The 27,946-nt window shown below is 38.6% G+C and overlaps 1 protein-coding gene across 1 annotated transcript; it reads right to left on the minus strand.

The window, feature by feature from the left end:
- Positions 1-19,504: 19,504 nt before the first annotated feature.
- On the minus strand, positions 19,505-20,513 carry LOC120358307. Its single transcript, XM_039452123.1, has 2 exons — positions 20,219-20,513; positions 19,505-20,139 (listed from the first exon to the last, which is right to left on the minus strand). The coding sequence occupies exons 1-2, from the start codon at positions 20,254-20,256 to the stop codon at positions 19,557-19,559; spliced, it is 621 nt and encodes a 206-aa protein (XP_039308057.1). The 5' UTR covers positions 20,257-20,513; the 3' UTR covers positions 19,505-19,556.
- Between the last annotated feature and the right edge of the window lie 7,433 nt (positions 20,514-27,946).

The following is a 27,946-nucleotide window of genomic DNA, read 5'->3' on the forward strand; positions in this document are numbered from 1 at the left end:
CCTCAATAAGCAAAATGTACAAAATTAATTAATAATATAGATATAAATCGATCACACGCTATTTATCACAGATTGTAGAGATGAAATGTTATATCTATTAACGTCATTATTTAAATAAGTTTATAATCATTGTACGCCGGTGTCGTTGTAATAAGAAATGGTTTGTGGCCAAAGTATCAGAGTCTCTATTAATCATTGGCGTATCTTATCCATATAGTTTCATTTGATAAAAACGAAAGTAGTCAACACTTTTTAAAAAGAGAAAAATTCAAAATTATTAATAAGTTAGGAGATCAAAATATGTAAAAGGGTAACTGGAAATCAAGTTACGGAGTGTCAATAAATACCGCGTAATAAAAATAAATCACAGAGTGAATTCTAATTTCAAGCCAACGATAAAACATATGACATTTTTACCACACTCAGTTTTACCAAAATTGACACAGTTTTACCAAACAAATTTTACTGAAACTATTATAATGTCGCTAAGAAATGATTATCCCAATAATTTTATTTTCAATACTATTGTCATGTCCTTCGGTCTTGTTTTTGCGTTTCGCTGGAGTCGATCGATATGAAGTGATTGATGGGAAAAGAAGATCGTCTCTAGGATGAAGATGTAAATATTGACATCTGAGTCCGATTCGGGCGCTTGAATGGTATTAACGTTTGTGCGAGCAATTCCGTTTCCTGTGCGAAATACCGTATACCATATTCTGTTTAACTGTGTTCTTAGTTTTGCATTAAAACTCTTTCTTAAAAATCCGTGTTATTATTACGCGAATGTCAAGTGAGACGGACATAACACTATTAATAAATAACACACTTCAGTATCCTTTTTACATGTCAAGAAATAATTCACTAAGAAAAACCACAATAATTTAAAAAATATGAAATTTTTACGATTCTTTATATTAATTTTGTCTCCGAATGTTTACATTTCTGGCTAGGGCCGGCGGAACAGATTTATTCCGGATGTTGAGTGTAGATGGGGGGGGGGGATAGGATGTGTGAAAGTAGTAAGAAAGTAAAAAGTTTCTTTTCTTTAAATTGTAGGATAAAGAGTTTATAGATAAGAGCAACTTTTAGATTCAATTGTAGATTTGATAACTTTTAGTTACAAGATAACTTCAATTTACGAACAATATATAAATAAACAATTGAATGCAATAAGAGCTAAAATTTATCTTTTAATAAAGCAAACACAGCAGTTTGCTTCGAATTTTTGGAAATAAAATCATCCATAAGTTTTTCGATATCAAGATTGTCGGCCGATTCGGAATAAATGTGCAAAGCTGTTTTTCAAGTTAACTTGGAGCATTCTCATCAAAATAATCAAATCAAATCGTTTGAAAATTTTGGTTGTTTGATTCATCACCCGGAAAAATTCCGGGTGGTGATTATTGTATACCTCCAATTCGCTGCAGTCTTACAGGTCAAACAACGTTCGGCGAGGTTACGACTTGAATGAGGGTGACCGCATGAAAATTCCAAAAAAATTCTTGAGAAAGATTCCCGAATTTGTTTTATTTTAAATAACTTCTATTTTATTTAACATTAAAAAAACTGTATTTGACAATTAATTAGAAATTCTAAAAAAGTAGAAATTTTTAAATTTTTTTATCCGTAAAAAACACATTTCTATAATGGTTTCTATAATGATTTCTTAAACGTTATTTTATCGGAAAAGAAACGTTTCAGTTAACGTTTTTCTGAGTAGACATTTTAACGCATGAGAAACGTTTCTAGAAATCGGTAATAAAACGTTTCGGAAAAACGTTTATAAAACGTTTTTGAAACGTATATGTGGTACTTGAAATTTATTTTAATATTGTAAAAAAACTGTTTTTTTAACATTAAATAAAATAAAAATGTTTTTAACGTAAAACAATTGAGAATCTTTCTCAAAAATTTTTTTCAGAAATTTTTAAGCGGTCACCTATTCAAGTCGTAATCGTAAAAAGATATAACTTTATACATGTTTATATTAATAATACGCTTTAATTATGTTTTATCTTTCCAATAACATATATTGCCTCGATTTGCACGTGTTAATACAAAGTGTTCACAAATCATCACCAGGCATCAGTTTGCAGCAGTTTTACAGATCAAACAACGTTGGGCGAGGTTACGACTTGGATGGGTGGCCGCTTGAAAATTAAAAAAAATTCTTGAGAAAGATTCCCGATTTTTTTTACTTTAAATAACATTTCTATTTTATTTAACATTGAGAAAACTGTTTTTAAAAATTAATTAGAAATTTTAAAAAAGTAGAAATTTTAAAATTTCTTTATCCGTAAAAAAAAACGTTTCTATAATGTATTCTTAAACGTTATTTTATCAGAAAAGAAACGTTGCAGTTACCGTTTAACTGAGTGGACATTTTCACACATGAGAAACGTTTTTAAAAATCAGTAATTATGCTCTGCTTCGTCCGAGTAGACAATGTAGTTATGTTCCATGCTACTCCCAGCTAACAAGCTTTTTTAAAGCACGCGCCAAAACTAAAAATCCCCACGTTGTAACAGCGCCTTCGCGGCGCCACGTCTCTGAGTGCGCGCGTTGCATCTTCATTGTGTTGCTTGTTCTCCCAGCGACAGCATCGTGTCCTCCAGATCTTTTCTTTCCGAATCATGGGTAAACATTCAAAACACTCGAAGTATCGAAAGCGTCCTCGGGGACATTCTCGGGAGTATTCTCGGGAGTATTCTTCCGACGACGATTATGATTCGGCTAAAGAAAATCAAGAACATAGATCTTCGAGGTTAAAACGCTCACGCGTGCGTTCACCAGAACGTCCCGATGCATATCTTCCGGGATCAGCGAACGAATATTCTCAATCATCAGACCACCGGACAACAACCCTGGAAGGGAAACTAGACAGATTATTAGATATTCTAACAGGTCGCATAGGACAACAAGAAGATCTGCAGGCCAACAGTCCCCTTCCGGTCACCATTACGCAGGAGGCACAGGATAGCAGGAATCTACTAGCGGAAACTAGCATCGGTATGGAAACTCTAGCGTATCGTATGTCAGGCCTTTTTATGGCGAGGCTGTCCGTAGAGGCACGCCCGTAACTATCGACATACTTGGCTCACGCGGACAAAGAACCACTATCTCGAGTTTGGTCATGTCCAACGATCGTTGAACGATCCAAAAGATCTCGGACCGCGAACCATAACCTTGAGTTTGGTCTTGTCCAACGACCTCGGTCGCAGATCTATTCACGAAAGTAAACGGCAAAAGCTTTATTGGGCTATGAACCATAACCGCAATCGAGTTTGGTCTTGTCCGCTGGAGCGTGCGTCAAAAAAAAAAGAAAAATCTTTATCTTGCATACGTTTGTTTTAGAAAAATCACAAAGTAATGAGCCTGAGTCAGCGCAGGATACTTCAGTGACTTTTACCGCAGAGCCTTTGGACGCAAAGTATAATATCGCCGAATTCAAAATGGACTTATTAAACGCCAACAATGAAGATGTAGTTTCAAGCCCACCGATTCATGATTTAATCGCAAAAACGTGGACTCCAGTATTCACTAATGGCCTATCAAAAGAAACGAGCCTTGCGTTGCGTAAAAAATATCCGGTACCAGAAAATTTATTTTTAGCTAAAGCTCCCATACTTAACGCAGAGGTACGTCAAACCATCCCTTCGACTTCGGTTAAAAGGGACGAATATCAATTAATAACACAAGGATTAATTGAAGCAGCAATATCTGCGCAAGCGTACCTCATAACCGAGCTTCTAAAACCCGAAGAGCAATGAGATGCCAAACATATCTTTGAAACGGCAAGTGATGCAGGTCATTTATTATCACATATTCAACAACATATATCTAAGGCTAGACGTGCTCTAATCACTCCAATGCTGAGTTCCTCAGCAAAAATCGCTTTGGATACCTCCCCGATTGACAGACATCTGTTTGGCGAACAATACATGAAAGAAGCGGCTGCTGCAGATAAATTACTAAAAAATTTAACAGTGCCAACTTCAAAGGCAATAAACACAACAAAGACACAATTCCGACCAAAGACTCCCTTTCAGGGAAACAGGAAAGCCTTCGCCTACAAATCAACGTCTCGTCCAGCGGCGAAGGCTGCACCCCGATCGACGAGACGCCGATAGAGATCTCGAACGAGGAGCTCCCGACCTCGTCGCCATTAGAGGTGAGCATAGCCGGCAAGCTTAAAAGATTCGCAGAGAATTGGTCTTGAATCACCAACGACGCTGTTATTCTAAATGCAATATCAGGATACGCAATTCCTTTTTCCCAAACTCCACCTGCTCGACCATTTCTACAAGAACCACAGCTGAGCAACATAGATCTTCTTTTCTGCAAAGCAGAGATAAATCGGCTGGTTTCAAAAGGCGCTATACATTGTGTTGAATTTAGACCGGATTAGTTTCTGTCTTCATATTTCTTAATAGACAAAAAATCCGGTGGTAAAAGATTTATATTAAAGTTAAAGCCTCTTAATAAATTTGTTAACACACCTCATTTTAAAATGGAGGATTTAACAACAGCAATGCGCCTAATATCTCCAAATTGCTTTATGGCTTCAATCGATTTAGAAGATTCATATTTATTAGTCCCAATTCATTTTGCCTATAGAAAATATTTACGTTTTTCCTTTCAGGGAAGAATTTTCGAGTTTTCAGCTCTGCCATTTGGTCTTTCATCGGCCCCGTACATTTTTACAAAAATACTAAGACCGGTAATCGCATCATTACGCCAAAAAGGTTTTTTTATCGGTAATGTACTTAGACGATTTTTTAATTTTTGGAAATACTTTTCAGGAATGCAACTTAAATGTTGAGGAGACACTTTTGTTACTCGACAGCTTAGGATTCGTTATCAATCAACAAAAAAGCGAACTCACTCCTAGTAAAAAAAGAGATTACTTAGGCTTTACCTTAAACTCTTCCAATATGGAGATATCTTTACCAGAAAAAGAAAGATTAGCGATAATCGACAAACTTAAGAAATATTTAAATAAGAGAGCCTGTAAGATTCGCGAATTTGCGAGCTTGATAAGAACTTTAAATTCTATATGCAAAACGGTGCCTTATGGCTCAATATATATCCGGGACTTTGAAAGACAAGTGTTTCTTGCTTGTTTAAAATTCGACGGAGATTATGATGCACGAATGGTACTTCCGTCATCATTACAAACAGATTTTAGATGGTGGTTAGACAAGTTACGTATACCACTGATCTCGAAATCCTTATCAAAACGAAAATTCTCCCAAGTAATTTTCACGGACGCTTCACCCACAGGTTGGGGAGCATCCATGGGTAAAAAACGAACACATGGTTGGTGGTCGGATCAATGTAAAGACGAACATAAAAATTTTTTAGAGTTAAAGGCTGTAGAGTACGCCCTCAAATCATTTGTGAATGAGTCATACTCACAGGATATACTCCTTCGTATAGACAATACAACCGCCATCGCATATATTAACAATCCTCACGTTTTCCAAAACTATCGGCTCTCGCAAAATCAATTTGGCAATGGTGTGAAGCTCGAGAGCTACATATTTTTGCTTCTTATATCCCCTCTGCCGAGAACGTGGTTGCAGACACTGAATCTCGGATAGTTTCAATGGAAACCGAGTGGGAAATTTCTACCAGACACTTCTCCAAGATTCGAAAGTGTTTTGGACCGTTCGATATAGACCTTTTTGCGTCACATATTAACGCAAAGTGCAGAATATTTGCTTCTTGGTTTCCCGACCCGTCCGCAATGGCAGTCGACGCGTTTACATTAGATTAGAACAAATTTTATTTTTACGCCTTCCCACCATTCGCATTAATTACTAGAGTTCTAAAAAAAATAATAGATAATAGAGCAGAAGGAGTTTTAGTAGTTCCTGATTGGCCAGCTTAGCCGTGGTTCCCACTCTTTCATAAACTACGTATCTCAGATTTGATCTCATTTAAGCCAGATCCTAATCTTTTATCCTCTCCCTTCAGGACTCAACACCCGATGTGGCACAGGATTTCCCTGGTTGCAGGGAAATTGTCAGCCAAGCGTTTCGTCGAAAAGGCTTTCCAGAAGATTCAATAGATATAGCCATAGCATCACTTTCTGATTCAACTCTGATTTAATATAGAAAACCTATCAAACTATGGTGGACCTTCTGCAAGGAACACAACATCGACTGGTTTCAGCCAAGTATATCGCTAGTTCTTAGTTTCCTGTCATCACAATTTCGTAAAATCGCCTCTTATAAAACTCTCAATTCTTATCGCTCAGCACTATCCTTAATAACAAACAACAATTGGTTCTGATGAGAAAATCAGACGGTTTTTCAAAGGGGTGTCAGTTTTAAAGCCTTCAAAACCAAAATACGCTTTGACGTGATCCGTCACCCGCCATTAGATATTTAGCTTCATTATAGCCTCATGAAAACTTAAGCTTAGAATTGCTCACTCGAAAATTAGCGACGTTGTTAATTTTAGCTTTGGTACAAAGAGTACAAACGTTAGCATTAATACGGCGACGTAATATTCATTTTTTAGAAAGTACTATTATTATTAAGATTCCAGATCGTATAAAAACTTCAGGGATAAATCGGAATCAACCTGTTATAATATTCCAGCATTTTGAAGACCAATCTGCCTTATCCATCGTTTCACTTCTACGTTTATATATAAACAAAACTGAGCGCTCGTTACCGGAGCCCCCAACAGCTTTGTTTCTCACGTTTAAAAAACCCATAAGAGAAGCTTCCACACAAACTTTAAGCCGGTGGATCAAAGCGACTCTCTTTGAAGGAGGGATAGACACATCAATTTTTTCTACACACACAACTCGCCATGCTGGAGCTTCAGCGGCGGCCCGTGGAGGGATTAGTATTGATAACATTCGAAAGACGGCAGGCTGGTCCGAGAAATCATCTACGTTCGCAAAATTTTATAATAGACCTGTGGTCCCGTCATCTGACGTTACACGAGCAATCATCCTTAACCGCTAAAAAAGAAAAAAAATTATTAGCACGATTTACATTTTAACGAGTTTCTTTTAATTTTCTATATATTGAAGCGTTATGGAAACATTATTTGAGTTATTCTTTGTTTGCGGACATAAAGTCACTTTTGTTCCTAGACGAAAGATTGTACATACAGCCTAAAAAAAAAAATAAAAATAAAATAAAATAAAAAACCACTCGGTCACAAATCGTCGACTTTAAACAGCTACATTGTCTACTCGGACGAAGCAGAGCATAATTAGATGATCAAACGAACTTACCAAGTGAAGTTCGATCATAATTATGCGAAGGCTTCGTCCGAGTAGACTTTCCCCCCTTACCCAAAGGATATTACATATTCCTTGCCCACTTTCGATTTGTGACACGCTTTAAAGTATGAAGATACAATGCGCGCACTCAGAGACGTGGCGCCGCGAAGGCGCTGCTACAACGTGGGGATTTTTAGTTTTGGCGCGTGCTTTAAAAAAGCTTGTTAGCTGGGAGTAGCATGGAACATGACTACATTGTCTACTCGGACGAAGCCTTCGCATAATTATGATCGAACTTCACTTGGTAAGTTCGTTTGATCATCTAATAAAATGTTTCGGAAAAACAATTATAAAACGTTTTTGAAACGTATATGTGCTACTTGGAGCAGTTATGTTGGCCAAACAAAAAGACGACTATAAACTAGAGTCCAGAAACGGCAATATGATATCAAAAAGAGTAGGGAATTTTCAATCACAAAATTGAAAAGAATCATAATTTTGATTGGGAATGCATAAAAATCTTGGACAGTGAATCGTCATATTACAAAAGATCTATATCAGAATTGATCCATATAAAGAAACAGAAAATGAGTCTTAAAACTGCGAATTCATGCAGCGATAAATCGCTGACGACTTGGAAGAAATGGGGGAAAAGTAACGCCAGCGTCAAGTATCTGTCGCTTTTCTCCCAATACATATTCATGTGGCGACAAATCGCTAGCGACTAAAAATACAATAAATATAAAAAAAAGTATTAAAAAAGTATAAAATAAAATAAGTATTATTTTTAATAGAAATTGAAGAGTGAAGAAAAATGAAAGTGACAATACGTTCAATAAGGTGTATTCTGCTGAATGCGCAAATATTTTGGGAACAGCAAGACCAATTAAAAAGCGACGAATAGTGATTACAACTGCTATAATGTTAGAATTGCAAAAAACACAAGAAAAACGGCATTACAAAAAGAAGCAGTATTGGGTAGCTCCATACTTAAAAGACCGTCAGGACCATAGTTTTTTTTAGGTATCCGTTTCTAAACTGGTATTTAAAGATTCCATACTGCTCACGATTGTGTCGACTTGTCGCTGAAGTTCAACCAAGTTGAACTTCTGACGATTTCTCGACGGATTCCAACGGATTCGGCACAAGTATGTGTAGAAGAGGAAGATCGAGGTAGAAGGGGAAAGTCGCCAGCGATTTATCGCTGCATGAATTCGCACCTTAATAAACAGTGACACAGAGCGACTTTCTGACAGTTACATTTTTACTCTCAACTTCTTATCTATCTCTTTACATTGTCTAGCATAACATATACGTTTTCCTTTCCCTCTCAATGATATATATTTCTTTCCCACCACTATATCCTTAGCTGCTTGTGTTGAAGCACACATTACTGATTTATCTTTCGAATAACGCACACGCTTTCTTTGTATCAATGTCTGTCAGTCAAAAATAAAAATTTTGCAACTTATACGTTTTGTATCTTTTTATTGCACGATTATTCGTCACTTTTTGTCATATCTTTTATCTTTGGCTTGAATTTGGAGTTCACTATGTGATTTATCTTTATTACACGGTGTTTGTTGACACTCCGTAACTTTCCAGTTACACTTTTACATGTTTTGACCTTCTGACTTATTAATAATTTTGAATTTAATTTCTCTTTTTGAAGAGTGTTGACTACTTTTGTTTTAATCAAATGAAACTATAGGGTAAGATGGCCATAGTTTTTCAAAATGCAAAAAACGCATTTTTATTATTTTTTAATAATGTTTGACATATCCCAGCAAAACACAGAAAATAATAGTTATATAACTTGTGTGTGTCACGTTACATAACGAATTTTTACATTCTAGCAATATTGTAGTTATGTAAAATTGAATTGTTGATATTACAACACAATAACTTATAACAGTCATATAACTGCCGTTTATCAGGTATATAACAAACATTTTATTTTAATAATATAACTGTTATAAAACTGAATTATTAATACGACTCCTCCCTGCCGAAAATGTGCGATTAAAACCGATTAAAACGGAATCCTTTTTAATTGATTTTAATCGATTCAATCCACGAGCGGATTAAAAAGTAATCGGTTTTAATTATATACGAATCGTAATTGATTTTAATATTGTTTTCGTGAATTATTTAAGTGTAATGCATAATATAAAAATTTTTTAAAATTTTAATTTATTTGCATTAAGACTCCTAAATACTCTCAGCGACCACGTTTCAAAATCCTAACATTAGTAGCGAGAAATGATATGCTGAAACGCTGAAAATTCTTGCGTGCTATTTTTTAAATAAAAAGTTATTTTGATAAAATAACATTGTACATCATTTTTACTAATTTGTAAAATTGTTCGGAAACTATTTTTTTCTTGACGGTTGTCAAGAATTATTAATTGCCAAAAAAAAAAACATAACTTTCGGACAATTTTACAAATTTTTTAACGTGATTTATAGTGTTGTCATCAAAATATCTATTTAAAAATGGTACATAAGAATTGTTAGCGTCTCAACGTGTTACATTGCATTAAAATTTGATTTAATTATTAGGAGTACAAATTGAAAACCGTTATCCAGTAGATGGCGCCAGCGGTAAATGCTGGCTCCAAACGTTAGATCAAAAATTTTAAATGTAAGGTTGAGCATCTGGCAACAATTCCTTATCATTGCAGTTGTGAATTTTTATCGGCGTTATATATTTTTTTGTGATCGAAAATGTCGAAATTTGTGCCCAATAAGCGTCATTTGCGGGAAGTTTTGCTTTTTGCCTTCAATTCGAAAAAATCTGCGGCTGAGGCGCGTCAAATGATTGTAAAAACTTATGGTGAGGCTTCCATTAGTGAAAGAACGTGTCGAGAATGGTTCCAACGCTTCAAAAGTGGTGATTTCGGCGTAGAAGACAAGGAGCGTCCCGGACAGGTGAAAAAGTTTGAAGACGCACAATTGGAAACATTACTGAATAAACATTCATCTCAAACGCAACAGGAGCTTGCAGATTCATTGGGCGTGACTCAACAAGCTATTTCACATCGTTTGAAAACCATGGGAATGATCCAAAAGCATGGACACTGGGTGCCATACGAATTAAAGCCGAGAGACGTCGAACGGCGTTTTTCCGCGTGCGAACAGCTGCTCCAACGGCAAAAACGGAAGGGTTTTCTGCATCGTATTGTAACCGGCGATGAAAAGTGGATCCATTATGATAATCCAAAGCGAAAAAAATCGTGGGGCTACCGCGGTCATGCATCAACATCGACGGCCAAGCCAAACATCCATGGCTCGAAGCTCATGCTGTGTATTTGGTGGGACCAGCTCGGCGTGATTTATTATGAGCTGTTGCAACCGGGTGAAATCATCACAGGAGCTCGCTACCGAACACAACTAATGCGTGTGAGCCGAGCATTGCAGGAAAAACGGCCACAATACGAGCAAAGACACGAAAAAGTGATGTTGCTGCACGACAACACTCGGCCACATGTTGCTCAGGTCGTTAAAACCTATCTGGAAACATTGAAATGGGACGTCTTACCTCATCCGCCGTATTCTCCTGACATCGCCCCTTCAGATTACCACTTGTTCCGATCAATGGCGCATGGCCTGGCTGAGCAGCACTTCCATTATTACGAAGAGGCCAAAAACTGGGTCGATTCGTGGATCGCCGCAAAAGACGAGCAGTTTTTTCGACGCGGGATTCGTATGCTGCCCGAAAGGTGGGAGAAAGTAGTGGCCAGCGATGGACAATACTTTCAAGAATAAGTATGTAACCATTTTTCAACAATCAATCCTCAAATTTTGACAAAAAACGGCGGTTTTCAATTTGTACTCCTAATATAATTTATGAAATTCTGTAATTTTGAATTAAAATGGATTTAACAAGTGAGTTCTGGCGCCACCACTAGGTGGTCACGCCGTGGGAGATTTTCTCGTGAGTCGAGTGCGGCCACATGCGTTATATCTAGGCGCCACGGCGGCCGACTCCCCAGCTCATACTTGAGTGAGACTTTTAGGAGTTGCTTATTGTAACCTCGAGACGAATACTCACTCTCACTTTTTTTAAACATGATGTGTGTGTGTGTGGAACGCTATTCCACATAAAACGTTATATTTTTATGAGTAAATAACAATTTGTATTGTTATTTAATTTTGTACATAAATGAAATATTTAATTCAAATTTAATCTTTTTTAATCCTTTTTAACAAAAGGTTACAAGAAATATTTTTTGTAAATTAAACATTTATCACATTTATATTAATGTATTTTGTTTTAATAAGTCTATCTGGGTTTCGATTGGGTTCTTATTTTTAATCGGTTTTAATACCATATTTTCGGTGCAGAAATCCCGATCAATTCGGATTATTTTTTTTTATCGGTTTTAATCGTACATTTTTGACAGGGCTGTATAACAAATATAATACAACTGTTACGTAACTGTTATTTTTCTTATGAGTGGGAAATTACAACTAACATGGACATTACATGTAACGCGCATGTTATATTGCGTGTTACTTTCGATTTTATTTTATTGACATTGCCGTTATGTAACTGTGTTTGCTGGGATCACTTCACTGAATTTTAAAGTTAATAATATTGAATTTAAAGAGAAAACACTTATGAGAAATCAAATATTAACAAAATATTATAACATATGCATTGGTCATCTTATCAAAATTTTAAGGAAAAGATGGTTACAGTATTATGGGACAGTTGGCTATACACGTTTTATGTTAAAAATGAATGTAACATTTTCTAAAGTGGTAAACAAAACTTATAATTTTATATATTTAGTATAAACACGCACGCACGCACGCACGCACGCACGCACGCACGCACGCACGCACGCGTGTGTTTATACTAAATGTTGGAATATGTGTGATCTATGTGTACTAGTGCACTAGATTCAGTTGTTAGGGATATTCCCTAGAGCGATAGTTTACAGAGTAGGTTTATCTTTCTATTATTATATACTCTACGTCCTTCTTCCGCTTCTTCCGGTTGCTATCGCGCACGCTGATGTATCTGTCTGTCTTTGCGAGCCTTGTTACGTCGGTTATTTTGTTAATTGCAAGTAGTGCCGTGTTTAATAAACATATTATTTCACATGAATATTAACCGAACTGAGGGATTTCGTTCCCGATCCTGACAATATCTAACACTAAATATATAAAATTATAAGTTTTATTTATCATTTTATAAAATATTACATTTATATATAATTATATATATATATATATATATGACTTACAAGGAAACACAGGGAAGTGTCCGCCTCAGATTAAAACGAGTTTTTAATATGTTGTACAGATAAAAATAAGGGACACGTATTTTTTTATACGTGCCCATACGCACTTTAAGGGGGTGAAACACCCTTTTGAAGAAAATCGGTTTTTTTCTTTTGAAGCGTATGCCGTCGAAACTATAAGAGATAGAAAAAAATGTTTTAAATGAAAGTTGAATGGCTCGAAGAGTAATTTATAACAGCGGAAAAAAAATTTTTTTTTAAATTCTTTTTAATACTTTCCCCCACCATTTACCTATTTTTTTTCAAAATTTTTATTTTTTTTATAAGCAAAATAAAGCTTATTTTATTACGAATTCAACGGTATATGATAAAGTTACGATACAACATTTCCATTTTCCAAAAATAATTAAAAACCTCTACCATATACGCACGGTACGCGCACCCGTCCGTGCGTTCGTGCGCTACGGAAGTGACTCCCTCCGATTTCGACGTGCCTTTAATATGTTGTACAGATTAAAATAAAGGACACGTATTTTTTACACGTGTCCTAATATACTTTTAAGGGTGAAACACCCCTTTGAAGAAAATCGGGTTTTTTCTTTCGAAGCGTGTATCGTTGAAACTATAAGAGATAAAGAAAAATGTTCTCAATGAAAGTTGAATGCATGTTTTTCTCGCATAAGATGAAAAAAACATTTCGAGGACAGTCTGTGTCTAACATGAAAACGCAGACATTGAGAAAAACATTTACTACAAAATAAAACGACACTACACTAAAGAATAACAACAATTACGGTGTTGTAAAACATTAATGTCTTGTTTAGAAAATAATATGTAATTAATATAAGTTAAACATTTATTTACTGGTCTACATGATTCGACTAGAATATTTGTTCTCTTCAACATTTTATAAATAAGGAGACTTGGATTACAAAAAATTATTATTTACACATTCCATACCTTCACCATCTAACGCCAGCTCATCAACTAACAACAAGAGAACTAACATAAAACTAATTAAAAAATTAGTTAGAAATTTCATCTTTTATACTGCATCTTTTATACAATTCAATTAATGTGTTTATTAAATTCGATTAGTGTAGAAATATGCATAACCACGCTACTGGTGCGTGCACTTAGGGTCATTTCCTATCTTGAAATAGAATGTTTACGTCTCGGCAGTATTGACATGTATAGATTCAAGAGTTACGTATGTAAGGAAAGCATATGTAAGTAGACATAAATAATGAGAGTTTCTTCTTCTACCGTCTTCGACGGTATTAACTTTTTTTTAATATCTCTAGAAGGTAATTAACCCTTAAACACATATTGAAAATTCTCCTAGATTTTTGATCGCCTACTGTGTGAAGACGGAATGAGAAAAAAGATTTGGGCTGGTGAAGAAAAAGTTTGAAGTCTCTTCTATCGACTGCTATGATTAACCAACTTCATTGCTTAACTAAAATAAAATAGCACGAAGGTAAAGTTTTTTCGGGAAGGTCTCCTAGACTTAAGTGTCTAGGGTTAATAAACATGCAGTATGTAAAAAATGTTACTTTTGTCCCCGACCTCCCCTATATTAAAGTACAATGTTTTTATGTGAATAGTATTGATATTAGCACATCTATCAGCTTGGTTTCTACGGCCCTTAGTATTTGTAAATTTAAATAAATATGAATAAAATTTCATCTTTTGCTATTTCTTTTGCTATTTTTATTAGACTTGTAACGATCTTGCTTTATCGTGCACGGACGTAGCTCACCAGATGCCAGGGCACGATTGGAATCCGAGAGAATTAGATACGTGATTTAAAAAATTATCAAAGTGTAAATTTATTGCAACGGATTATGATGCGCTATGCACTACAAAAATCATGTATACAGCTTACTCGGTGTATTTACATAGAACATTATGCAATATAGGTTTAAAAAAAACTGCTGTTTTCAAATCGCTGGAAAAAATCAGAAAAATTCCGGTTTTTTCTGAAAAATTATTTTATTACGTAAAATTGCTATTTTTGCTATTTAAATGACATGTTATCTAATTTTACATTGTAATAAGACATTAAAATAGGATTTGTATAAGGGAATTTATATTGAGCTAATTTTTATGTTTATATTTGGAATATTACATCACCTAAGGTTTAATAATTATTAATTATTAAACGAACTGTTGTAAGAACAAAATGTAACCCTAACAATTAGTTTAAAGACTAATTTAAGTTAATGTTTATCTTAATTATTATGTGAAGAATTTTGAATATTAGCAATTATCAAGAAACGTACGGTCTATTTTATTTAACAAATACATTTACTTTTTTATTTATTTTTGTGGTTTGTTTCCCTCATACTTATATTATCATAAATAAAAAAAAAACTTTAAGGACAGAAACTTGAAAACAGAAACATTAGTTTAATTTTATACGGACCATTTTTTAGTTATTTCTCATTAACACAGACTTTTAACTCTAGTTCATCATATCTTAATTTGTTGAACACCTGAAATGTAATCTCGTTCCATAGTTTACTTTTTCCTGTATATTTTCATAAATTTAATTATTTCAAATAATTCTCTTGACCTATTATTATCTTATGAATATAGTATTTATTTTATATATTTTTTTAATTTCTATATACACACAATACAATCTTTAAAATATTAATTAAAATAAAAGTGACAAGACGAAAAATCTCACGGAGCTGTCTCACGGATTAACCTAGCTATTATAGAATAAACAGTATGACGTTTTCATTGATAGAGAAGAAGAGGATAATATGGCACCTATTTTCCTTTTATTGAATAATTTCGTTTATCATTAATATTTTCTATTGAAATTTGAAAATTATATTCGTCAAAGTGTTCCCGCACAGCACGTAATATTGCAACAATATTGCGACAATATTACAATATCGCAGTAATATTACAGCAATATTGTTGTTATATTGCAATGTTACGTGCTGTATAGGTTGTTTGACAGAGTCTAGACTCAAAGTAATAAAATATTTATTATTTAGAACGTGATTTATGAAAATCTAATGCACTATATAATTGGTGTAAGAAAAAAAGTGGTTGTAACATAGCTATCTATAAAAATAATTTTACAAAAATTAGTTTAGTTTAAGAAACATAGTACCTTGTTACAAACCTATATATTTTTAATTTTCCATTGTTTAGAATTTTTCTACGTTCAAAAACTTTAGAAATATCATTAGAAATTTTATTAAAAATATTTTATCCCTGTTTAATATTAAACAACAAGTATAAAATGATATCTGTAATGTTTCTAAATACCGCCCTCTAGAACAACAATCAATTTATCGAAGATATATTTTGATATAAAAATTTCGCTTAAAAAACCATATCAATAAAGTTCCATGTTTAATATTTTAACTTTATGTAACTTGAATTGTGTATAGCCGAGTAAAAAGTTATAGAACAAAAAACATACGAACGTATGTACATAAGCGGTTGTTAATGCCTTTCCTAAGGAGATTAGGTGCGTTCCAGACATACGCATCGCATTTAGGTGTTCATCACACATGATTGTTAAGTCTGACTTTTAGATTGGTCAGATTTAACAATCATGCGTAATGAACACCTAGATGCATGCGATGCATGCGTCTGGAACGCGCCTAACCTCTTTAGAAAAAGCATTAAGGAGGGAAATACATTTAGAAGCTTCAAAGAAAATGTAAAATTTTTTATTTTATAAAATAAAAATACAACATCTCAAGAAAACGTATCCAAAATTCCAAGTATTTTCAAAGATGAACGTGACTCATCTTTGCTCGGTGCCGTAGCACGCCGCAACTTTTAACGTGTTTTTCTCGAGACGTTATTTTCAATATTGGCGTACAAGATTGTTCAAAAACTATTTAACCGATTCTCTTCAAATTTTACACACATCTTATCTCTACATTTACTTTCTATTTCATAAAAATTGTGTATGAAAATTATAAACAAAAAGTACTTTTTTTACTGCAAAATTCAATGAAAATTTTGTAAAAAATTCAAATTTTATTTTCAAACATACGCCATTTTTCAATTTTTTTCAATTTTTATTTTTTCTCTATTTCCCGCGATCAAATAGAGCGTATACATGTTATTAACTTAAAAAAATTTTTCTGTCCATTTGAGATCAATACAACAAGAGGTGTATGTCGATTGACAACTCACATAGCTACCTCTCTTTGCAGCGCTACAATTTTTATATTTTTTAACAAAAAATTACTTATGTACTAAAAAGTTAGAGTAACAAATATATCAAATTTTGAAATAATCGATTAAATAGTTTTAATTTAAAAAATTCTTAAAAATTGCCTCTTTTCTAGCCTTCTAAATATATTTTCCCTCTTAATGACCGCTTGTGTACATTCATGTTATGATACATTCAAGTTTAAGAATAATGAGGAAGTATGTGTAATTAAAGGTTAAAAGTGTACCTTAAAAAAAGTTTAGAAGTGCTCAAAAGTAAAAATGCTTTGTAACAATTGTCAGTTATTATGTATTGGCATATTAGCTAAAAAACGGCAAGCTATGAAACAAATAACTTTATAAGCAATTGTTAGAATATGTCATCTAATAACGGAGACAATAGGGATCGCCATCTTGTAGATAGCAGCCATAATATTCTCTTCTCCTGTATAATTTATTTTCCTTAAACATAGTCAATAATATTTAAATTAAGTTTTCAATAGCAGCAGCGTACATACCGACTTTATCCTAACTGCTGTAAGTAGTCTTAGATATATTGCTTCTTTTGGAACAGGTAACTTTTACTCGCAACCAATCCATCAACCAGAAAGGTATTGAATTTGTTATTTAACTTTCTAATACCAATAAAATCCAAACGCAAAGCGGCAAATACGAGTCAGGTGCGGATGACGGTGCGCAGTAAGTAAAATTAAGTTATAAATTCACATAAAACTTTATTGGATATTTCGGTTCATCTTTCAAGCCATCTTCAGCATAAATATAACAATGTCATACAAAAAAAAGCGGCTGATATATATATGTATATATATCCCAGTAAACATTGGATATTCTATGTATATACATGTAATGTTTGTAATGTGAAAAAAATATCCTGTATTTGTCATGTAAATACATAAAAGTAGTAAGTCTATGCCGGTTCTAATTCGGGAGCAATGAGGGGGGGTGAGGGGCGAGGGGGGAATGTAGGCGCGGGGGTACCTGCGGTACGTACCGCGGAGTGGGTGGTGACCCGCAGGGTCTGACGTGGGAGGTGGGGGTCAGCCCGCTGAACTGACCCGCGCGTGGGAGTCAGCCCGCGGTCCTACCCGGGAATGATACAGGGAGTGGGTGGTGACCCCCGAGACCAAACTTGGGAGGTGGGGGTCAGCCCGCTGAACTGACCCGCGCGTGGGAGTCAGCCCGCGGTCCGGGGAATGATACAGGGAGTGGGTGGTGATCCTCAAGATGCAGAGGGTGGTGTCACCCACTGATCTAGAGGTGGGATTGAAAGGTGGGGGTAAGTCGCGCGGCAGAGCGGTATGTACCGCCGAGGATGATGTTGGGGAGAGAGAGGAATCCCATGGCTTTGAACCGGCATGTATTTTTAAAATACCGCGGCGGTTTTCCGCGGCGTATTTTGCGGCGGTTCTCCGCGGCGGTTTTCCGCGGCGTATTTCGCGGCGATTTCGCGGCGCTCCTCCGCGGCGATTTCACGGCGGTTCTCCGCGGCGATTTCCGCGGGGCCCACCGCCGCCCGCGGGCAATTTCCGCGGGGCCCACCGCCGCCCGCGGGCAATTTTCGCGGGGCCCGCCGCCGCCGCCGCCGCCGCCGCCGCCCGCGCCCGCCGCCCGTCGCCCGCCGCCCGCCGCCCGCCGCCCGCCGCCCGCCGCCCGCGCCCGCTGCCGCTAGCGCGCGTAATCGGCGGTCAGGAAAATAAAAATTTCTTTAAAAAGGAACTTACCGCCGCCCGCGCCCGCCACCGCCGCCGCCACCGCCGCCGCCACACTGTTATTGTCTGTCCTCCTCATTTTCATCGTTTTCATAATAATAATAAACCATTTCATATAACAATGAATGCGGAGATGCAATCACCATAACGTTAATTGGGGGACTGAAAGGAATGATTGTCTCCTCCCCCTCCTCCTCCTCTTTCTCTCTCTCGTAGAGGATTGTTAATATAACCGTAATGATCTGTATCAAAGTACACGGTGCTTGGTAGATGAGGAAATTGTATAAGTTTTGAGCAGCAACGACGTCATACTCTTGCTCATCATCATCATCATCATCATCAATGTCTTCCTCGCCTTCATCAATGTGATTGTCCTCATCCTCGTCACTGTTAGGAGGAGGTAGTCCATATAGAGAAACTTGCGCGATCTGTATCACTATATATAATATATCAGAAGGTAAGAGAGAAAAGTATGTATATAGTTCCTCTTCAATCGTCGTCTCATCTCCAAAATTTGGCTCCATTATAACCGTTCAATTATTTTTTTCGCGACACGATCGTACGCTTTATAATTGCGCGACGGTATAATTTCGACTGACGAAGGGCTCGCTCAGCGACAGCATCCTCCGTCGCATCGCATATTTTGACGGCGGCTAATCACAAAGGTATACGATTACATCGAAGACAAACGATATATGATTACATTGTAGGTGAAGCAAACGCCGCTACTCTATGCTTGCAATTATATTATATTATATTATATTAATTGTTTTATTTTTCTACCTAATTTTCGTTATTCTTTCTGGATCCAATAGGAAGACAGTATTCCAATTCGTATAATTTTTCAAGTCTCGTAATTTTCTAGCCTACCGTTCGAGAGATACAGAATATTCTTTATGCAAGTTATATTTGCCGATGCAGCTCTCAGGCCTTGACAATGCTCGATTCTTCCCCTGTGGAATGTTATCGTTCGCGTGACGCAATCACTGTCAAGGCTATTCTATAAGAGACTAAACGCAACTTGTAAAACTAATATACGTTATAACATGGGAAAGGTTTATAACGAGATAAACTCTTTTTTATACATTTCACATTTTTTATTGAGTATGTAATACAATGTGTACAATCATTCTATTAAGTAGTTAATGCGTCGTATATAATAGTATCAATAGCGTAGGCTATTAATTCACACTCAATTTGCGAACTCTTATCGTAAGATTTGCGCAATAATTCTGTCGCGTCTGGTTTGTTCATGGCAAAGTTTTGACGCAAAAACGTTACAAAATATTTAAATTTCTCAGTCGCAGTTGCAATGCTCTGATGCAGCGTATAATATACATGCTCCACACAGTGCTCTAGTTCAAACATGAAGAGCATGGTTGTAGGCTTGAGGTAAATACATGCATCGAGTAAAGATAACTTAACAATACTTTCATCACGCAATTTCACGAGTTGTACGGTAAGGTCATGAATCGGTAACGATGGTGCTTCGGTTGACTGGACGAATCGCTCGAAATCCGCACGTTTATCTAACAGAGCTCTCCACGTTCTGTATGGTAGGACAATCCGGTTGCCGCGTGTATCGCCGAGCGATATCTCCACGGAGCAGGAAACAGATCCCACGTTGATCGCTACATCAATCCATTTGTAGGAAGTTGATGTTAGCGCAAACCTTCTGCCCAGTATACGTGGCGTATATCGTATATTCGAAGACGCTCTGAAAAAAGAAACGGATACGAGTGAAATAAATGAATAAAATGTAAAGTCTTTATATCGTATAACAAAAGAATACTTACTTTTCACGCGCCTCGGTTGGAACGTAATAGTTTGCCATTGTATGTATTTCAAGAGCGATGTCAAAAACTGTTCAAACGAGCGACTGATGCAATACTGATCGCCAAATAGTGATGTTTGCAGTTATTAATGTTGTATTGGAAACGTATAGATGGAGAGGGGATAACTTCCCCCACTCTCTTCAACAATTTCATCGGTAGCCTTGAACATGTCTCGACACGTTTATTCTTCAGCATTTTTGTATAGGAGAGGGGATAGTTTCCCCCACTCCAACAATTTCATCGGTAGCCTTGTACATGTCTCGACACGTTTATTCTTCTGCATTTTTGTATAGGAGAGGGGATAGTTTCCCCCACTCCAACAATTTCATCGGTAGCCTTGTACATGTCTCGACACGTTTATTCTTCTGAATCCTTTGTATAGGAGAGGGGATAGTTTCCCGCCACTCCAACAATTTCATCGGTAGCCTTGAACATGTCTCGACACGTTTATTCTTCTGAATCTTTTGTATAGGAGAGGGGATAGTTTCCCCACTCTTTCCAATAATTACATCATCATCGTCGGTATCACGTTTTCGCGACAACGTTGTACAAGAACAAAACGTTATACATAACGTGCATAGTGTACGTGAAACGCTAAATGAAACATGAAAAAACGTTGGAGAAACGTTGATGTAATAGAGAAAAACGTCGATGTAATGGAGGGGAAAGGAATAAAAAAAAAAAAAACGTATATTACATATGTTTATTCATGTAATTGTGTCCACCAATTGAAAAGTTTGAATACATTTTGTAAAGCACAATGTCTATTCGTACGGTGTTGTCCACATTGAAAAGTATTAGCATCATCTAGATTATTTAAATTATCCACGTCTTCGTAATCCACATCCAGGCTCTCGATGTATGCGTATTCTCGTCGACTGTCCAGAAGTAATTCTCCCAGCCATTCTCGTTTCTCGTGCCCTTTGACGTACACAATCTCCTTGTCGTCAGGATTTTCAGCACCCAGTACTGCAGTCGTAATCACTTGTCTCGCTTTCCGATACGGAACCACTCCGTCGGTGCCCCATCTTAGTCCATGATGACAGGCAGTGAGCCAGGAAGCACAGGATCTTTCGGATTTCATCAACCAATCCCATGGCTGGGGACTGTCAAAGATATAATGCGCGAGAACGTTTCCCCCTCTTAACGCCGCAAATTCTTTTACGATGAAACCTCTTAATCGTCCAAGGGGGAAACCTTGCAGATCCACGAACGTCGGCACGGACATGTCGCGGTCGAAACGAAGACTGTGGTTCATGTCGATGTATCGTATAATATATATATATATATGCGCAGAATTAGGTGATTTTGCGCACAATGTTTGTCAACGGGTTATATTGAATCACGCGATCGTGTATTATGAGTGCATACGCGCCGGTGTTCTCCGGCACGTTATCTTTAGTTTCGAATTCTATTCGCACGTCAACGGTTGCGCTCTTAATCGATTCAACTTGCCGACTGCAATCAATTATTACGAACGGACCTCTGTTTAGAAAGTTGGTGACGGTGAGATTCGGCTCGAGATACTCGTATCCGAGGTAGGTTTTGCAGAAACGCGCGTACATCTCGTATAGAATAGCCCATTTGTTTTTGGCAAAATCAAGATCCATTTCGATGTAGGGATAAGATTCAGAATTCAGATAAAGTTTCACGTTGGTCAAATTGCAATGGTCGAATCGGCTCGTGTCCTCAGACATGTTATTTTTTCGGCCGGTTTGCATAGCGAAAATGACGTATCGCGGCTTCTCGAGCTGAGTAGCGGTCTTGATTGCCCACGAATGCTTGGTAGTGCGTTGCAATAATGGATACTCGTAAAGATCCCACGAGCGAAAAGCCATGCTGAGATATCGTCCGCTCTCCAAAGTGCGCAGCATCGAAAGTTTATTTATATCACTCAAGAGCACATGCGGCATTCGCCACTGAATTTTAAACAACTCGAGAAAGGGCTCCAACGCCGAATTACCCTTCAGACAATTGTTATCGTTGCGCGCTCGTATCAAGATCAACTCGTGACGAGCATTGATCACTATGCGTTTATAATCTTCGCAGAATCCCAACAGCACGTAGAGCGGGACACAGAAATTGAAATACCCGTCAGCGGTTGTCATCTGCGTTTCCCAGCCGGCATTTCGCAGAATCACGCTTTTGTCGGATGACAGCGTTACATAGTTTTTCAGCGTGCTGGTTATGCCCACGTTTCTATTACGATCAATTTCGACGCCGTTCAACTCGTATCTTATCTCGTCGAACATAAAAGCCACGCAATTGTTTCCCAATACCACATCACCGCTGGCCCCTTCAGGTCTATTCTGTTTCGTAATTCTCCCCTCGACGTATAGGAAACTCTCGTACGGTAATGTATACAAATCTTGTTGTTGTATGGGTATTCTTATCTCATCGCTGTGCCCGTACGTTGTGTTTGCATACGGCGAATAAGCGTGGGTTTCAATCTTGACGATGCGATCGTCAAAGATCGGCTCGTCTCTGACGTTTAGAATATCAGTCATTTTAAGATTTTCGTACCGCGAATCCCAGTGATTGTAAAAATTTAACATTTGATGCGCTGAGCTTTTTCTTCTCAGCTAATCTATTATTGACCGATAAAGTCGATTGCCCGGTAAATGATGCTCTCTGCGCTCGCTCGGCTCCGTTTATTACCAACATCACACACGCCTTCGAACGTGCAGCCTAACTGTGATTTCCTCCCCGCGGAAGTCCAGTAATCGTCCGTTTTGATCGACAACGCGTACGGTGATGTCACTAACGCTCCGTATGAGCACTGGCAAGTAAATGACTTGAGAAGGTCTTTCACTGACTTTATATCCCGGCGCGACGCTCGGTGAAAATTCGTGGATCGTGTGCACTCGCGCATCATTGCTGTAAGCTCCCGCGGTCAAGTTGCATTCTATGCGTATAATGTTCACATTCATGATGTTTATCGACACGTCCGATTCGTGCCATCTTCGCGGTCGCAGTATACGCATCGATGAGAATCCCAGCAGCGATCCAATGTTATTTGGTTTGCTAAAGTTTATTCTGTAGGCACATTTAATCTCGCACCGCATCGTGTTATGGTTTGCGCGAATCACTATCGGGAACGCTGCTTCCTCGTCCACATCGTCGTTGTTGCCGCGGACAGTGGCATCGGCAATCGTGCCATCCGCATTGGGTGCATCGCGTCGTGGACGTCTCTGCGAAATTGCACGTTTCAAATATTCGTTTATGGCCGGTATTTCATACGATCCTTCGGGTATCGTTAGTTCCGTGTCGTCCTTGCCGAAATAGAACTTATTGTTGGAGGCGTTCACGTTGGGTATCGTGTGATAAGTCTCGAAGAGCGTCAGACCGAGCTCATAGTCTCCATCGGTCAAATCTATTGGCGGTGAATAATTTGCAGCGAGAACGCTGCTCGTTCCGCTGAGCGTTAGTGTCAACGACATGACGGAGAAAGCGCTCGACTTACACTGAGAGTCTGCGGCACCACGTTGATCTTTTTAAAATTTTACTCTTTGAAGAAAACGCAAGCACATTTGCCCACAGAAGTTCTGAGCGTATGTCTGATAGGGCGTTCGGTTGTACTCAATCGTAACATTGTTTACGAAATAACGCACGAGATCTCGAGGTGGTCGCAGATTGCCAAAACTATCGAAATATTTGACGCGGTTGCTCCTCTTTGCAAACGCTACCCAATGAGTACCAGGCCCCGTGGTATTGTCTAGATTAACGATGGCGCTCTCGTTTAAACGCACGCCATTCGACGGTAAAGCATCGAGCATGAAAACACCTCTAAAATACGGTATGCGCATACGTCTCGCCAATTGTTTCAACTGCACGTCAGTAGTCACGCCTGTGGGCATTCTTATCGTCTTTTCGGCGTTTTTTTTTTCTTCTTCGCTGATAAACCTCGTCCACCGTTATATGGGCCCAGGTACAATCCTCGTCCGTCTTTATATGGAGCTAAATGTAGACCGCGACCCTGTTCCATCGCGCGATTGTGGCGTTGCAGCTCCTCGAGCTGGCGTCGCACGGCTTTGTTGGCGTTTATCGCTTTCGCTACCCCGGCTGCTCCTCCGACTAATGATCCAATCGCGCCCAAGATTGGCAGGATCGGTAACATAACCACCTCGCTTCGCCGACGGAAGTATTCGTTTTTTCTTTGTCGTTGTTTTCCTCTTTTTCGCCTTCATACCCATGCCGATCTTGGTCTTGGCCTTCATCGCTGTCCAAACGGCTGCAGCGGCGGCTTTTTCGCCGATAGTCGAATCTCCTGCGATGACGCGTCCCAGCGCTTTATCGGCGAGCACCTTATCCGCCGCGTGTCTATCGACGAGTTCGTTGCTAAGAGAGTATGCAATATCGTGTTCACGGCACGCTGCGTCCAATGGATTTACGCCTCTGTCGCCTCTAGCTAATCGTTTCTTCAACCGAGTTCCCGGACCGCAAAACTGATAGCCGGGAATATGTAATTCGAAAGGAAGCGCGTTTATCGCTCGATTCAGCAGACCTCCGATGCAGCCTTTGCTCGACGCTGACATTCCTCGCAGTCCTTAATTCTCGGCGCGGGACCGTCAATGTGCGTCCGCTGCCACGGCTGATTGTGATGCTCGTTGCAGCGACGATACGTTCCAACCTCAGGATCCGTCTGTATAAGTTTCGGAAGTCTTGGCCAAAGATGATCGATGTAGTTGCCGCACACGCGTAAAAGTACAATCTTCGGTATATACTCCAACTGCTCAGTGCTTAGATCAAGAACATGGCAGGGAGATGACAACGCGAGAAACATTTTTTCGCTAATGAGCGCTTCAAGGTTTCGCGCGTCTATATATAGGTGCTCGAGGTATCACGCGAGTTTAGTTGTAAACATGAAATTCGTGCGGCAGTCGCGTACGATACGCGTCACAAACTGCGACGAGAAATTGCGAATAATGGGGGAGAGCGCGCAGTTGCGGAAACACGGCGAAATGCTGCCGAGTACCATCCGCGCCATAATTGCAGGCCCATCTTCGTGCGGCAAGACTAACGTTCTTATAAGTCTGCTCGAGAGTCCGCACGGTGTACGTTTCGAGAATGTTTACGTATATTCAAAGTCGCTACAGCAGCCAAAATATCGATATCTCGAAAATCTGTTGACATCGATCGACGAAATTGGATACTTTACGTTCTCAAATAATAGCGATGTCGTTCCGCCAATCGAGGCTCGTCCGAATTCGATCTTCGTCTTCGACGACGTTGCGTGCGATAAGCAAGATGCGATCAGAGAATACTTTTCAATGGGTCGCCACTCTTCAGTCGACTGCTTTTACCTTTGTCAAACGTACGCGAGGATACCGAAACATCTGATTCGCGATAATGCCAATCTCCTAATCCTGTTTAAACAGGATGGTACCAACTTGAGACACGTTTACAATGACCACGTGAACACCGACATGTCGTACGACGAATTTTGCTCATTGTGCCGTGATTGTTGGCAGCGCGAATACGGATTTCTAGTGATAGACAAGGATAGCTCGCTCACTAATGGACGATACAGAAGAGGATTTAACGAGTTTGCGGCACCGCGAAACGATTAGTTGTTCTCGATACCTTGAACAGAGACGTTCATCATGGCTAATATACGTAATCGCGAGAAACTCGCGAAAGAAATTGAAAAGACGAGCCAGGCTATCCGCAAGAAGCATCGCGCACTAAAAACCGGTAAAATCGAGGAGGATATCGCGATGGAGAGACGTTTCAAGCCTATCGTCGAACCTCTGAAACAGATTGTCGAGGAATCCCAGCCGATTAAGAGAGAGGTTAAGGATATCAAGGAGGAAAAGTCGAAACATACTAAGAAAAAACACAGGGATAGCGACGAAGACGACGACGATGATGGAGCATCTCACAAATATTCAAAATTACCATCGGGAGAAAGGAAACATTCTAACGTCGCGTTGGATTCACCTGTGCTTCATTCTACAATGATAGAATCGCCAGGACCGTCGACGAAAACACCTACGATTGGAGCGGCAAAATCAACGAATAAGGTTCTCGAGGACGTCTTCGAAACCACAGACGATTCATTCGGAACAACTATTCACCATCAAATGCAAACGTTGGAAGGTCAAAAAACGTTGTCGCAACATTTGGGTCCGCTTGGTCAAAAGTACATCGGCGAGTTCCTCAGCGGTGGTGGATCCGAGAAAAGTATAGACACCATATATGGCGTTCGTCTCGACAGGGACGAAATGATGCTTGGTAATAAAAAGTTTGACGTGGACATCAATGATAACATTATTATCGATGGCGTGCGATACTTTGGCACACCCGGTCTTTACGAGTTGATTTTTAAGAGATTGCCCGATGATGTTCTCTATAAGGAGGACGATTTGCAAAAGTACAAGAGCATATTGTTGGCTACAAACGTACATAGAAAAAATTTCACCGCGCAGAGTCGACTGCGGGGCAACAGAGGATACAAGTATAAATACGTGATTGCGCCATTGATGTCAATTGAATCTACACCAAAGAGAAAGAATAAATCTGGAAAGGGAATACCTCGCGCTATGATACTAAACGATAATAAGATCGATTACGTGCACTGGGACGATCCCAACGAGCTAGTGGATCGATTGCGATTACTCGAAGCTTCATATAGAGCGGGTAACGAAGCCCATGGCAACGAGATGCTGTCCATTATCGAGGAACTTCGTGAGACCGGCATTATTATAAATTAAATCGTGTACCCGCGAAAGGAGTCAGACGAGAGACTGAGTCTGTTTGAGAAGGACGTGTGAGCATTGTGGTAAAAAAAAAAATGAGTGGCAAGGAGGAACGTCGCAACGACGGATACGAACGTCTGACGAATGATTTCAAACGGTTCTTAAATAAAAATCGGACGGTTCAAGAACGATTGATGGATAAATATCACGCGGCTCAGGATCGTTATGAAAAGACCCAAGACCATGTAAAGGATGGATATCGAACAGTCGTAGATCGGGTGAAGAATGAGTATGAAAAATTATCTAATCGACAGAGACCGGAAGACAAGGAATGGTTACTGAAGGATGATAGAAAATAAACGAAGCTGATATACATTACATCGGGAGTTTACACACCGAAAAAACATGAGTTCATCGAAGAGAATTAGCTCCGAGAGACGACGCCTCGTCGAGGAATTACATGCATCTGCTCGAAGACATTTTCCACGAAGACGTGTTGTAATCAAAGGATTCGACGACTTGTGGCAAGCGGATATCGTCGAGATGCGTCCGTATTCGAATATTAACAGAGGTTATCATTATATACTTACCATGATCGATGCGCTGAGCAAATTCGCATGGGCAGTAGGGATGAAGAGTAAGAGCGGAAAAGAGACGGCTGACATCATCGCCGAGATAATTCGGAAGAGCGGAAGATGTCCACGCAACATGCAAACGGATATGGGCAAAGAGTTTTACAACGCCGATGTGCAGAAACTCTTGAGAAAACACCATATTAATCATTATTCCACGTACTCGGTGTTAAAAGCATCGATAGTCGAGCGCTTCAATAGAACTTTGAAGGAGAAGATGTGGAAGATGTTTACGTTGCAAGGATCTTACAAGTGGGTCGACGAGCTACCGCGTCTGGTTTCCGAATACAACGACACGCTGCATAGAACGATAGGCATGCGACCTGTGGATGTAACGCCGGCGTTGGCTAAAAAGCTGT

The sequence above is a fragment of the Solenopsis invicta genome, chromosome 7 (assembly GCF_016802725.1).
Source record: "Solenopsis invicta isolate M01_SB chromosome 7, UNIL_Sinv_3.0, whole genome shotgun sequence".
NCBI lineage: Eukaryota > Metazoa > Arthropoda > Insecta > Hymenoptera > Formicidae > Solenopsis > Solenopsis invicta.

Coding starts and splice junctions, on each gene's coding strand:
- LOC120358307 (XM_039452123.1), bottom strand. CDS start 20,256: ATGGCAAACTATTACGTTCCAACCGAGGCGCGTGAAAA. Junction 20,140..20,218: donor CCAACCGAGGCGCGTGAAAA/GTAAGTATTCTT, acceptor TTCTTTTTTCAG/AGCGTCTTCGAATATACGAT.